The sequence below is a fragment of the Dermacentor silvarum genome, chromosome 10, assembly GCF_013339745.2.
Source record: "Dermacentor silvarum isolate Dsil-2018 chromosome 10, BIME_Dsil_1.4, whole genome shotgun sequence".
In the NCBI taxonomy this organism is placed as follows: Eukaryota; Metazoa; Arthropoda; class Arachnida; order Ixodida; family Ixodidae; genus Dermacentor; species Dermacentor silvarum.
In genome coordinates, this window is record NC_051163.1 from 88,383,013 (window position 1) to 88,398,111 (window position 15,099).

The following is a 15,099-nucleotide window of genomic DNA, read 5'->3' on the forward strand; positions in this document are numbered from 1 at the left end:
TTTTAAAACTCAAAAACCATTGAAATGGGTTCGGGCGTGGGTACGAAGTGAAGGATACACTAAAGAATGGTGGTAGAAGTCGTTGTCATGAGCATGGCTCAGCAAATACGTCAATGACTCGGCGATAACGATTAACCCTCAAAACCACTGATATGGGTTTGGACGTGGGTATTAAGTGAAGGAAACAGTAAAGATTGATTGTAGAAGTCATAGTCATTACCATAACTGAACAAAAATGAGAATGACTCAGCGAAAAAGATTAACACTCAAAAACCAATGGAATGGGTTCGGATGTGGTACTAAGTGAAGGGAAAAGCTGAAGGTTCATGGTCCAAGTCACAGTAATGAGCATGACTAAGGCTTTCGCCTTAAGCTCTCTCAGATGTACCTAAAGGGACTCCTGAGGACTGATGACAGGAATGCCATGACACGCGTGTCATGAAGGTCATGAAAGAGCCGCCTACGTCTTGGTGCTCTCATGGTCGTTTCGTTAACTTGGTAGGCTTCACGCACACTGCTTCGAATAACATTCATTCCCACAGGGCGTGGGATCTGCCGGCTTTTTTTTATTCGCCGTATGGCATAGGAAATTCTAACGACGTGGCCTCACGGTGACGGCACGATAACAACTTGACAAAGAAGGCGTCACGAAGAGGACAGACCGACAGGAGAAGCATACCCAGTTTGGTGTCTATACCTGCGGTAACAATAAAATGCATCCCGAGAAATTATTTCACAGTTATAAATGCTATAGATGTACGATCAAGTAAGGAAATGTATTTATATCTGAAATGATTCAAGATGTCTGCAAGCGTTGTTACTTATTTGCTTTAGGATGAACCAGTCCTAAATATTTCTGTTACTAATATTGTATTGTAGTGTTACAGCAAATGCTTCTGCCAGTTCCGACTTCGGGACCGCGTTTGCTAAATATTCAGTGTAGTGTTTGTAACGTTATATTATTTAACAAAAACTTATTCATTTCGCGAAACCTTTACAAGCATGTCTATTTAAACTGGTGCTAAACAGATTCACGAAGCCGCAACAACTTGCATGAAAGAAGTATGAAAACGTTGCTAATTAGTCTTTGCAAGTAAATAAATTCTGCAGAAACTTACAGTTTGCCCAAGCCATGAAATTTCCTCATGTTCTTTAGGTGTGCACAATACAAGTAAGTATTGCTATCATGGTGTTACATCATTTGCGACAGTTGTGCCATCCCGAAGGAGTACTGTGCGCACGTACCTTTTGCAAAGGTCTCCTAGATAGTTTTCGCTGCTGTGAACAACTTCTTGTGCGAGTGGAAACGTTCCGTGCTGGTCGGCAACGGACCAATAGCACGCAGTGATGCTCTGCGTGTCGCAATGGGACTTCCCATCACCATCTTGAAAGAAAGCACATGGGCGGAAAAAGCATTTCGAATAAAAATTTGTATATAACACGGCAACGCTGAAGAACAACAATAGGTAGCGACAGATATTGTTAAAATGTCAGTAGCACTTCATATGGGCAACCACGCGGTTCTCCAGTGTCACAAGCTTTGTTAGACATCGACGCTCATCAGAACAGGTGGCGTCAAATTTTTTTGTGAAAACAATCTTATTTGAAAGCTCTGAGTTCTAACATGCAAGTACGTTTGAAGGAAGCAAAAATTCTTGAGGGAGGTCAGTCGATGCTTCATTACACCACATTCTCACTGACAATACATCTTCGTCATCGAGTAGCCTTGGTCGCGTTACTTGTCAAAGTCAGGATTAGTGTTTCTGCCCTTGACGTGCAAGCCACAACTGCTACGCCAACATGCATATCCAAAGCTCAATGAGAAGTAAAACTGCAGAAATTTTGTTATAATCTCACGCAACACAGACAACAATTCCTTAATGCAGCCAATTCCTCCAAGTCTAAGGCCTGTAAGAACACGTGCAAACAGTCTTGCACCGCATCACACTGCCATCAATAGATTAATGCGACTAAGCCATTATGACACAAACTGTGATAAATGACGTGGGGCCTATTGCTAACTCTGCACATGAGTCGGAAGATATATGCTTTGAGTAAACACAAGTACCGCTCACAACGTTTAAAAATAAGCCGCTTGACTTTCAATATAGCAACATGCGAATGCCCCGTAAAGGCGTGTGTAAATTTAAAGTCGCGATAGCGCTGCGGCGCCACCTATGGTTGGTTCTCTGGCGTCGAATTAAGCCAAAGCTAGTGCGTGGGGATCTAGTGGAATAGGGTTATAGGGTAGGGGATGTATTGAGTACTGAGTATATAACATAATATTTCTCAACTCTACATGTCTCAATAGGTGCACTTTAAGGAATTGTGATGTCGTCAGACACTTGGCCACAGACACTTGGCCACAGACACTTGGCCACAGAATATGCTTTGCATATCCCACCATCGATATGTACGTTGTTCACGTATTATAAACAGCATTTCATAAACAACCTATCGAAGATGCCTTCTATCGTCCGCTCACGCTTGGCTGCGGCCGCTCGCGTAGGAACTAAACTATGGCAACCCCGGTTATCGGTGTCGTAGTCATCGGGTTTCGCTAATTTCGGCTTGTTTTGACATTTAACTAACCTCGAAGCATGCAAAACCTAACATAAGACCAAATGCACGCTTGCCAGCAAGCTCTCGTTCCTGGCCACTACTGGGTAGATGCCTTGGCAGACTTTGCTTCGAATATGGCGAAGTTGGATGTGGCTACTATCCGTCGGTCAAGCTGGTGTAGGACAAAGCCGGTTTGTACCACGTAGTACATTCAGGCAGGAGCGTGCGAGCGCGAGTGATCACTCTAACCCTGTCGTGCACGTAAGTAAATGCTGCAGTGGCATGTAGGTGCGGTCTGCTAAATAGCGTAGATACCGCGCCCGCCGCAGGATGCCGCGGCGGGTCCACTGACGGAACGCACTGCGGTTCGCTGAGGACAACCGCGTTTTTCCATCGTAGGTGCCGAAATCGGAAATATTGGTGTCTACGTGAACATTTAAAATCAAATTTCAACAGCTCGCCATGGTGACGTTCAGTAGGCGGAGCGTTGCGGGCACACCCCGCTCCGCCGTAGCCTTGGAAGTACGAATCATTGAAGGCGCTGAATCATTGAAACGGTGTGTTTGATGACCAATAGCTCCGCTTCTGCTGAATGCATTGAAAAATTTTCTGCGGCAATGTATTTCTGAAATAGACTAAGTTAGCTTCAAATACACTTTTCAACTTCCATAAAAAGTGGTTCATGGCCCCTTCAAGCTGGACTGATGCCACAGCCGCGTTTGGTGAAGTTTTTGTTCGTTTGTTAGTTTTGTTGTGTTCTTTATATGCCCGGATAGAGAAGTTCTGCCGTTGGGTGTGTGTAATCGGGCAATGAACACTAGGTATGGCTATTCTTGTCCAATATTTCAGAATGGGTATGTGCCACTGGTTAGGTGGCAGGAGACTTAAGCAGAAAAAGAGTCAAGAAGTAATGTCGGCAGTAGAAAATTAACGAATTCAGCTACAAAATGAAAATGTTGCATTCGAGGGCAGTCGGCCGAATGTGCAGAAGGTAGAGAAGTAAACATGATGGGGACCAGAGCGTTGCACTAGGTCAGGAGCTATCGCAAAGCGAAGATGCCGGTAACAAATAATTGAAGTGCATTATACAGAAGTGAAGAATTTGTCAATAAGATGTGCCCCTACATTTATTCAATGCTAATCGTATTGACGTAGACATTCATCGTGAGATAGATTCCGCATCAGTTTTTTTTACCCGATACATGGATGTAGATGAATGCGAGGATATGGCTTGAGGTTCACACTGTGAAAAAAAAAGACGACTGTGTCTGCGACAGCAGCTCTGTTCATCTGCAGAGGCCGAACTGTGCTGGCGTTCTTTCGTAGTATTTGCATTATTTCTTGCGCGGACCTAAAGGTCTCCCTTAGATTCGGGTCTCATAATTCTAAATCTCTTGAATGAGTAGCATGGCCCGGCATTCTTTTTAGAAAGTAACGTACAAGAAAACTACTCGCTATTTCACGGAACGTCTGGGGCCGTAAACAATTTTGAAAGGTCCATAAACAGGGCTTACCGAGATACTGAAGATTACGATGAGAAGAGCGCGACATTGCACACCAACACAAATGACTCCACGCAAAAAGATCCAAACAGTATTTACAACAACTTTCAGGGAACTGGCTTTCTCACTCTGTTTACATGGCAAGTATGGGAACTGTCGCGGTAATTTATGGGCTGACCAGGTGACATCATGATCAAGGTTGTTACCGATGGCGCCGCAGTGTCCTTAGAGCTAATGGAACATGACGTCATGCTCCTTCGTGAGGGCTTGATGGAGAACTTCTCTTGTCTCAAACACCATTTGTTCATGGGCCTTGTGTCGTAAGGCTGACGGTAGACGGCAAAGGGCTGCCTTGAAATCCCCCCAAATTACCTGCTTTTGAGGTTGTGCTTCCAAATATATTTGAGAGCCGCACGCAGGGTGGCGAGTTCTGTTGCTGTGAAGGTATTTATATAGGATACTTTGAACTTGATAGTGACTTATAAGGTTGGATGACAACAACAACTGTGGAACTTGCGGCTGAGACCGATCCATCGACAGAAATGTTCGTTGAATAATAAAATGGGAGAAAACGAGTATTTACACACATAGCTGCGGAATTTCATGTCAGGGACCTTTGAGGCATGGTCAGAAAACAAGGCACAGAATGTGGACTCTGAAGGTAGAGTTCATTCTTCACCCCGTTCTTTTGAAAGCTCATTTTGCACAAAACGAGCAATATTTCACTGAGTCAGCGTGCGCTCGAGGAGGTCCATACTGTTGTAATCTTTATCCATGGAAGATTGCGAGAAAAATGATCACTTGAAACAAACTTGGCCACTCTATTTCAAACACTTTCAAGCATAGCGCATAAGATTTCAGATTGAGCGTCCCATACAACTCAAGCGTGCGCCCGTATAGGCCTGACGTTAGTATATTGAAGCATCTTTGACATCAAGTTGTGATTTGCGAAAGATGCGTTAAAAGAAGTTCAGCATGATACTACCCTTCATAGGTACGTAAATATTGACTTATTCCAGGTAAAGTAAGAAAACAAATACCCTCCAAAATTTTCATAAACCGACATATTGAAACAGTGATATTTTATCTAAATTGTGCCATTTTACCTAGCTATAACTGAAGAACGCTTGCGCGTAGGTGATACATACTGGCATTTGGAGGCATTTAAATAGATGATGCGCTTTTAACGCCACAGAAAAATTTGTCTGATGTCGACTATAGGCAGGCCGTATCAGCAAGATTGTTTATGCGGCGCTATATTAGACAACCGTCAGCATAAAGTGCAATTTGACTCACTATTTCGTGGGTAATGTAGTTTATGAATACCAAGAAAGCCAAAGGCACACAAACATAGCCTTAGGGAACAGCTGCAAATGCGGAAATGAGCTTGAACTGGTAGCCGTGTATAACCACCGCTTGCCTCCGGTAACGAAGATAAGACCGATCAATTCAAGCACTACAGCGGGCAGGCCAAGAAATAAAAAATTCTGTAGTAATATCTTCTGCCTAACCTTATCGAAGGCAGCTCATCTATTCCCATGAGAAGTACCGGCATCCTCGTAATTACTCTAAGCAGCTTGAAGTCTACTGTAGGGCGCAATAAAGCCATTATTGTCGAGTTGAATCAGTGCTACGTTGAACTTTACATATTTACCAGTCGTAACGTGGCCTCTGTGGACGAGAGTCAAGAGACCCGTGCCTCCGCTGTGTCAGTCGTGAGAGAAATCGCAGGATAAATGAAAGACAGGGAGGGAAATCAGGGCTGACCCCGGTTGGGTACCCGGCATTTCCAATAGATTTTTGTATGTCTCTTTTGTGCGTGCACTGCGCAATTCTTAAACTCCCGTCGTTAGGAACAAAGAGAATGGAGAAGCGTGGGTACGGTCCGCACACATTTTCTAAACCTATTTTATTGCATAAACGGTAAGCATTAATTAATAACATTTTTAGAGCAAGCCTGATTCTTTGGTTTTTAATTATTGTTGGTCAGAAGCTATTTAAAATTACATATTTATTATTGTGTACTTGACAGAAGGCAAGGTAATTGGTTTCTAATTTTTCAGCTCCTCTGCCTGCTGGTGTTTGAATTTTGTAAAAAAAAAAAAAACGATTGGCAAGTTGGTCGCGATTCATACTTAAAATTCGCGCCGTCATGGACGGCGGGAAGTGAAAAAGTCAAGGAGCTATCTTGCAACTCAAATTTTAACAATTATTCAATATTGAGGGGCTTATAGCTCCGAAACCGCACAGTGGGTTATGAGGCACACCGGAGTGGAGAACTCCGGATTACGTTTCACCACCCGGACTTCAAAACGCGGTACAGGCAACCTGCATATAGAACTATACCGCCCTGACGAGGTCATTTCGAACGGCGCCAGGAGCATATTTTGAGGGCCGCAGCGGGAGCAGTAGTAGTAGCGTCATTATACAAAGTCCGCACACCCTTCGGTTTTCCTTCTGTGTCATTTACATTTGAAATGAGAACCGAGGTCCCGCACATTGACTGCAATGAGTCTCCGTCGAAACTGAAAAACCTTCGGCCCTATGTAGTGCAACAGTGTTCGTAGCAATGCTTCATGGCCGAAGCTATTTGCAGAGCATGGTTTTCGAAAAAGCAACGACACGAAGTCTGCACCCATCTGGGTCGTAGAAGAAAGTTTGCTACATACTCGTTATTTCCGCTGAACTTGTTCTGATTTCAAACGGGCGCATCGTGGGGTTACCTGCAGTACGCTTCGTTTCCCCTCTTTTGAACTTGTTACGTTTAGAAGACCGAGCGGAATGTGCATGCTGTTGACGCGAGAAAATTCAAATGCTAACAGTTGCTGAGAGGCATTCGGATGCTAAAAGAGCAATTTATGCCAACAAGTATAATTCCTCTACATTTCCAGAACTGCCTCTAACAAGCCTTATTTGTTTTACAACATTTTAGAACAAGTAGACACACGCATGCAGCGTTGCGTTCACAATGTTGTGGCGACATCGTGCAGGCTGCCACCTCGTTGTACACATTGCTTTTGAAAAATTATTTACGCTTAAAGCAGCGTTCACATTCCAAAATATGCACCCCTCACCATTCTGCCAGGTGTTTACTTACACACATGACGAGCTGCGTGCTTTGCAATGCAGCAGCCGATATTTTGGGACCGCTGAGGCGCCGCCTTCCAAAATGACTGATGAGCTTTAGTATGCTTCATCTGAATACCAACGTGTGATAAGATGAAGCATATTGGTTGGACTAAGACAAACTTGGCACCTAGAGTTCCAGCCAACGACGGTTTCCGAAACGTAATCTCCCACAGAAAATCAACCCAGCCACATAAACTGCTTCGCTGTGGACGATAACTTTCGCATCGCCGTTGGTGTTGCTTTTGGAACAATAATGTTTCGGAACAGTGCCGCGAAAGAACGCCTCGCAGTTCAAGCAATCTTGTCATTATTATCACGGGCACGCTGTTTGTTGCCATAACGAACACCGCGCCGGCCTCGCACAGCAACTTTCGCATTTCCAGCGTGGCCACCCTCTCCCCTCCCAGACATGGCCTCCGAGATCATGCGCCACCCAATCTTGGAGGCAGTGCCGCAACAAAAAGCCAAAGCAGCCGTCTAGTGGCACTTTCTGATAGCCGACGCGGTAAAGCTTTTAAATACGAAAGTAAGGATCGAGATGAGAAGGGCAAATGGCTAGATAGTGATTCATTATGTATAAAAAGCTAATTAAATCACGCAAGCTAGGGGTCTATTTGTCCCCGCCCTGTTTAATGGGCATGCCAATAAACATCATCACCATCATGATCGGGCACCAGGAATGCGTGCTCTTCAAGAAATTCTATAAACATAAAACTTGGAGCAACCCCCCTACATTTGCCGCACATCCGTTTATTAAAAATTATCTTTAAAATGGTGCAGATATGGTAAAAAAATCAACCATTGTTCCGCGAAATGAACCCTTACTTCGTGTGAGCGTACCTTCTCTCATTTCTGCCATCATTGTTTATCTAATTTGTTATTTTATTGCTTGTATAATTATTTCTCTTATTTTTTATCCTACTTCAAGACAGAACAATTACGTACGTAAAACTGATTACGTGCTTCTCAGAGCGCCCAGTTATGTCGGCGCTGAAGCCACCCGCTCCGCGCCGTCTATACCTGTGCCAGTTGGAATTACCACGCCAGCTGTGCCGGTGACGTCTTCCGCAGCGCCGCTGGCCTCTATTTATCTAGGTCATCCATCATCCGCCTCGACAGCGGTGCGCAGAGCTCATTCCTTGGCCAACATTTATCGCCGTGTTTCATACACACGCTTCGCGAATCCTCATAGTTGTAGCATGTGTTCACACGTGCAGGCCTATCGTGCATAACTTCAACGCCTGCGTCACCTTCGCAAGATCCAACCACAATTAAAGCAAGACAAAGTCATGGAAACTGTCCCGTCTCTCATAGCTTTAGGTGACTGTGTTGTCTGCACTAATCACCATTTTGCAAACATGAGCGGACTAACCCAGCTATGAAGCAATTTAAGCTGACTACATTGCCTTGCGAATGCACTGACATTGGTGCAGAAGCGGCCAATCATATGCGCAAGCAATTGGAGATTCATCAGTGCCTTTGTTAGGATGCTAAAGCAGTCGCTTCTACAAATTGTACATATATATTTATCGATAAATAGATAGATAGATAGATAGATCGATAGATAGATACATAGATAGATAGACAGACAGACAGACAGACAGACAGGAACAGACAGACAGACAGACAGACAGACAGACAGACAGACAGACAGACAGACAGACAGACAGACAGACAGACAGACAGACAGACAGACAGACAGACAGACAGATAGACACTGTTGCGTTACTATTGATGTTTGGTTGCGCTCAGTACACTTTTATGTGAAATGCAACAAAATGTCATCCATAACTTTTGCAAGGGGTTGCCACCAGAACCAGCGTTCGGGTGGTTGGGTGCAAGAGAAAGTACGTGCGAATACGTTTTTCATGTAACTGTTTATTGACTGATACGATGAACATGGACATTCCGATTGATGACTGTGATGACGTTACTCACGAGAGGTGCTAATAGAAGTTGCGAACTACCAAACTCAGCAGGGATACTACAACGACTGCTGCAGCAGCCTTCGTTGTGTGAGCGGCATTCCGCTCATCGGACAACAAGCTGAGGTCCACAATGGCGTCAGCAATCTTCTGCAGGTGTGCGATTGCGACGGCGTTTTCCTTGGCATCGCAGGACTTCACCGCCTCTTCGAGGCAGGCCTTCACGTTTAGCGCCGCCCTGCAGTTCCCGACATATATTCCATATGTCAGTACAAAGAATATGAAAAGGGCTAGTACGCCGACAATGTCTCTCTAGCAGCAATCAGGGGACAACAGAGTGACAGTTTATATACGTCCACATTCAAAATCGGCCAGAGAAACTGTCACTTGCTACGTTATTATTACCCACAGTGCAAAGGAAAGCTTTATGATAGCGTAATACGTAAAAAGCTGAGATAATCGGCACGACAAAAGTCGTGTTTCTTGGAGTGTTGTTTACAAATGTACTTTAAAGTACCGGATGTTTCAGCGAACACTAAATTTTTCTTAACTGCATGTGTCAGGTGTCACAATTCTAGTCCATGGGCTGGTCTACTCGAAGAGGCGGACATTGTGTGCACAAAAAGTTGAAATGCGTAATCGACTAATTAGTAAAATTTTCTGATTATGTTGTAAATAATTGCCGTATACCACATATTGCAACTGACAAATTCGAGCGGTTGCGACTGCAAGGCATATCCACTTGGAAAGAATTGTGTCGATCACACAAATTACGAGATACGCGTAGTCGAACTTGCGTTAAAAATGCACTGTTCCACTTATTTTCTTACCAAAACGTTCTTTTATGCAGTCAAGCACAAAAGTAACTGCAATGACAAAGCATTTCTCCGCAACGTTCTGGAACTAATATCTCGAAACTGGTGTCATCCTGAGAATTCATTCCAATGGATCCGCTTCGCGAACTCCCCACTAGAACTTGTAAATTGCAATGTGTGCTATAAGATCATTGCTTAAACACTTCATCAGTGAAATTTTGTTAGTGGAATATGTATTTCAATGGTGTCTGCAAGTTTTGTCCTTCTGCACAAGTAGACCAGATTATGGACCAGATTTGTGCTATTTGCCACAGGCAAATAAAAAAATTTATACATTTTGATGAAACACTGTGTATATGCTTTGGTAATGGGCTTATCATATTCCTTTGTACATTTACCATTCTTTATATAACGCTGAAAGTGATTTTTTTATTTTTTATTTTTATGACTATTACCTGGGTCACACTTCCCCTGTCTATTGTAGCATTCCTATTATATTTGTATAGTGTGTAATATGCTACGGCACTGTAGCTATGTGTAAGAGAGGAAAATTGCTACATACAAAAAAATGAAAAGATAGACTTTTGAACGAGGACTGTCAGAAGGCATGTAGAACTGTCGTACAAACACTGGCCATCATACACAAAATCCTTCCTTCCAGTTAGGCAAAAAAACATTGGCAAATATCAACGTTTCACTTGCGATGCAGCATTGGGACACTCAACCCAAATTTTTTATTGATGTCTTCCCGCGCCAGAGCTTCTTGTAATTCTGAAGCTTCCGTATGTTTTCCAAGAAAAGCATAGGATCGTCTAATGAATTTTAACATGCCAAACAAAACAGCCGCTATTAGAGGTACCTTCGAGCGTTGCTCTGCCACAGCTATTTGTGCACGAATAAAAAAACACTTTGAAAACCTTATGTTCTTTACCGTTTAATGGAAGTCTATACCCACGTATTGCTTCGTTCGCACTATGTGATGGGCTCCATTGATGGGGAATCGAACCTGCGACCTTGTGCTCAGGAGCAGAATACCACACTGAGTACCCGCGACACAGGAGAGAATATGACACTTGTGACGTAGAGTTGACCAGTTGTATGTGCAGATGACGTGTCATGCGACTCAAAATCACCCAGGTACCCTTATAGAATCTTAGTGAAATTAAAGATCTGCCGGCCATGAAAACGTTTTGACTGTCTGATGACACTGCATAGGCTGCCTCTCAAAATACCTTTTGCTAAAAAGTAGGTCATAGAAGTAATGTTGTGGGAATATTGCGGCTCCCTGCATATTTAAAAATTTAAAGAAATGCTGTAGTTTTACGCTCCAATACAACGATCTTATAATGAGGCAAGTCACATAGGGTGGACAAATGATTATTTTGACCCCTTGGTATTTTTAACGTGAACACAAGTCTAAGTGTACCTATCAGTATATATTAAAGGGCTTGACGCTTACGATGGCTTAAAATCAGTTGTTGTTTTCATGCGATTCACTTCTTACAAATATTTTGCATGTTAGGCTCACCTTTTCTGCGTTTCCAACTGGGCCTCGAAAGTTTTGTTTTCAATGTACGGTTTGGCATCACAGTTGCGCACGGTGCCGAGGTCGATGCACCCACGAAGTTGCGCCACGGCTGTGCGAGAAAAACGGAAGAACAAGCCTTGATTTGTGATTCCAAAGAAGCCCTGCTGGTTGATTATATAAGGTGTCCCAAGTGTCATTAACCAAGATTTAAAAATACGAAGATGCCACATAGCTGGAAATAACCAAGGTTATGTTCCTTGTCATCGCTTGGAGATACACAGATTATTTTTGCATTCCACCTAATTACAGAATTAGTCTTAAATAATTATTACCTTCTTAAATATGATAATTGTGTGAAAATTGTCAATGAGAAAATTGTAGGGCAACATGAAAAACTCCCGATACAACTTTCTGTTGCTCAATACGGGCTACATAAGAGTGTTTTTTTTGCACGAAAGAAGCCCGCGAATACACGGCAAGTGCCTCGAGCGACCAGTCGCATGGCAATTGAATGAGTTATTGTTGAATATTTAATTAGGACCAATTATGTAACTAGGCTGAATGCAAAATATGTGAGTATCTCTAAGCGACGACGAACAACATTACCTTGGTTCTGTCAAGCTACGTGGCATTCCCATTTTTCTAAATCGTGGTGCAGGACACTTCGGACACCCTGCATATACACCGGCTAACACGCTAATGTGATTGCGAGAAAATGAGATTGCGATGGAGTAGGCATGATAAAATGGTTGATGCGTTGCCAAAAGTGAAGCAATAGGTATACTCTAAACGTGGCATGAGATAATGATCGTAACACGCAATTTGTTGCCTCGTCTCTTTGTTGAGTTCCTGTCACAGAGCTAACTTGAGGCACAATCTCAGACGGAATAATCCGCTCTCGTATGGGTCGCGTGGAAGCGTCACCACGTATTGCATTCTTGCCGAGCAGGCACGCAATCGCAACTCTGTAAAAAGCGGTGATGAGGATGAAGAGTTGTTCAGCATTTAATCAACCGCTTCACGAAAGCTTCGCTTCATAAAGATTCCAATATGTGCGTAGGATTTAAATAATGTGTGTACTACCTAGGTCATTCTGTGCCAGTTGTTTAACAGCGTGGTACATACTTTTATAGCTAATCAAATTTAACTCAACACGTTCATACCTAAAACCTGCTCAAGTACATCAAATTTTCTGTAGAAAAAAAGAGCTTTAGCATGTGCGCACTCAACTTACCGGCGTACCGCGTTATCGCAGAAGTACAGGAAGCTACAGCGCTGGTATAGTGGTGTGTTGTGACACTTCGTCTAAACACAATGCCTTATAGACATGTTTTGTAAAAGGTTCAAAAAGGCAACGTGTCGACGATTGCGCCGCTATCGAAAGGTGCACCAGCAGCGAAGTCGAATACATTGTATTTGCAATAATAGGTCTTTGTTTGGCTGCTGAGCTGTGCACCACCAGGAGGCACCACCAACCCTGCCGCTCACGTTTAAACCTCGGTCACCCGCTGATCCACAAACGCTAAGATTGTGGACAAACTGAAAATCTGTTATGCGGATCACTCGCGCTGCAGGAAGCGGTTTATTCGAAGCTTTGCGAGGCTTCTGAGAAACGCGCCGCTTTTGTATAGCGACAATTTTGCACCTATACCACCAGGTGTTTCAGCGAAAACTTTCAAAAATATTGAAGGGTTGCCTGTGGCAGGGAGCACAATTCTAGTTCATGAGCTGCTCTACTCGAAGAGGCAGACATTACTCACACAAGAAATTGAAATGCATGATCGAATAATTAACAAAAATTCAGTAATTAAGTTTTTAACTAATTACCTTATTGCAATTTACAAATTCTGTCCGCGGAGTTCGCAAAACGGATCCACTTGTAACGAATTCCCAGGGTGACACAAGTCTCGGGAGATTAATTCCCGAACTTTGCGGGGAAAATGCATGGCGTTCCAGTTATTTTTTAAACATAACGTCGTTTTATGCATTGAAGCACAAAAGTAACTGGAACGAACGCCAATGCGTTGCTCCGCAAAGCCCGTGTCAGTGCTTACGTATACAAAACCTGCTGCCACGAGACGGTTGGGTTTACATCATTCCTGATACCCGTTTCCACTATCTCGGTAACCGGCTCATCACTGAAGACAGCCGCTAGCATTCGCAAACTGGGGGAAATAGGCAACTCAAGCCAAGCCTCAGGTGTAACTAGAATAGGGAGTGAAGACGCCGATTGGAAAAAGTAAAGAGCTGAGACAAATTCGTGCACTTACTCGGTGAACAGTGTTGCCAGATTTCTTTAAATGGATTTCATATGCAAAAATTGCGTCCCCTCTTCATATTAAGAGCAAGTATTTATTATATATTATTGGCATGTGCCATGTTCTTCATATTATTGACAGGTGCCACTGGCACATACCCACTTTTGGGCTAATAAAAGGTGAAATAAAGCATGATGTGTCTCGTTTTGGGAACGTTGTGATATGCAAAATTGCATGATCTTCTCGAAATAGCTATATGTCGTATGAAGTCGCTTCAAGCGGAGTATTTTGTTGAATTTCACATCTCCTGTGTTTGATCTGCAGAGATACATTGTTCTGTATCGTGGTGCCTAGGTGTCAGAATAATATATGGAGTGGATCGTTAAAAGAAAATTATGAGAAAATGTGTCTCGTTATGTGTTTAACTCTCTTGATACGGCGCACAGTGCAGATCATTGTTACTGTTCTTCCATAATGCTTTCAACTTCGATGTACATTCCACCTAATCAGTAGGTTCAACGGACTATATGATAATTCATTCCTGGCGGGTGAATTTCTTCGAAAGATTAGCATTTTACCGCTACCTGTGTGAAGAGAAGTAAGTGTGGGTGAACACTTACACTGGCAGTTTGCAGACGTAATTTCTTCGCGAAGCACAGCGTAGCCTCGTTCCATCCGGGTAAATTTCTTTTCTCGGCGTCAGTGCAGCTGCTGTTACTTTGTTTCTTGCAATGGTTATCCGCAGGGAAGCCGTCTGGATAGCTGTTCGTAGGAAGACAAACGATACATTTGGGGTGAGGATTTGAAATTCTCCAGTTTCTATACCGTGGTGTGTTCTCGCCGCTTTGTTCGGGTTGAAGTGAGATGCATCATGAAGGTCAATTCGCTCGCTGCTGCGGCCGCGCTTCCTCACGCCAGCGTTTCTGACAGCGACTTTCTGCGTTCATCGAATGAGATGTGCTCATGTTGCTTTTGGGCAGCCTGACACCATGCTTGTCAATTTCGTTAGTAAGCCAATGTTTACATGTTTCATAATCATCATCATCGTCATCCTATATTTATATCCACTGCAGGACGAAGGCCTCTCCCTGAGATCTCCAATTACCCCTGTCTTGCGCTAGCTGATTCCAGCTTGTGCCTGCAAATTTCCTAACGTCATAAGCCCGCCTGGTTTTCTGCCATCCTCGACTGCCCTTCCCTTCTCTTGGTATCCATCCATGCTACGCATTACATGACCTGCCCAGCTCGATTTTTTTCCGTTTAATGTCAACTAGAATATCGGTTATCCCCGTTTGTTCTATGATCCACACCGCTCTTTTCCTGTCTCTTAACAGGTTAACATTTTAACATTAGGCCTAACATTTTTCGTTCCATCGCTCT

At 43.4% G+C, this 15,099-nt stretch overlaps 1 protein-coding gene across 6 annotated transcripts in view; it reads right to left on the reverse strand.

Moving 5' to 3' along the window:
• The window catches only part of LOC119431349 (uncharacterized), a 52,039-nt gene that overhangs the window by 10,198 nt on the left and 26,742 nt on the right, over positions 1–15,099 (reverse strand). Inside the window, exons 4-5 of one of the 6 annotated variants that reach the window (XM_049657569.1) lie at positions 11,462–11,570; positions 9,046–9,356 (exon numbers count right to left, since the gene is read on the reverse strand). The exons of 2 other annotated variants lie outside the window; for them this stretch is intronic. In XM_049657569.1, coding sequence (XP_049513526.1) covers positions 9,140–9,356; positions 11,462–11,570 — 326 coding nt within the window. In that variant the 3' untranslated portion in view covers positions 9,046–9,139. Of the gene's footprint in view, positions 1–1,245; positions 1,385–9,045; positions 9,357–11,461; positions 11,571–15,099 lie in introns of those variants that run through there. 3 more of the 6 variants (XM_049657566.1, XM_049657567.1, XM_049657570.1) reach the window with 3 other exon arrangements.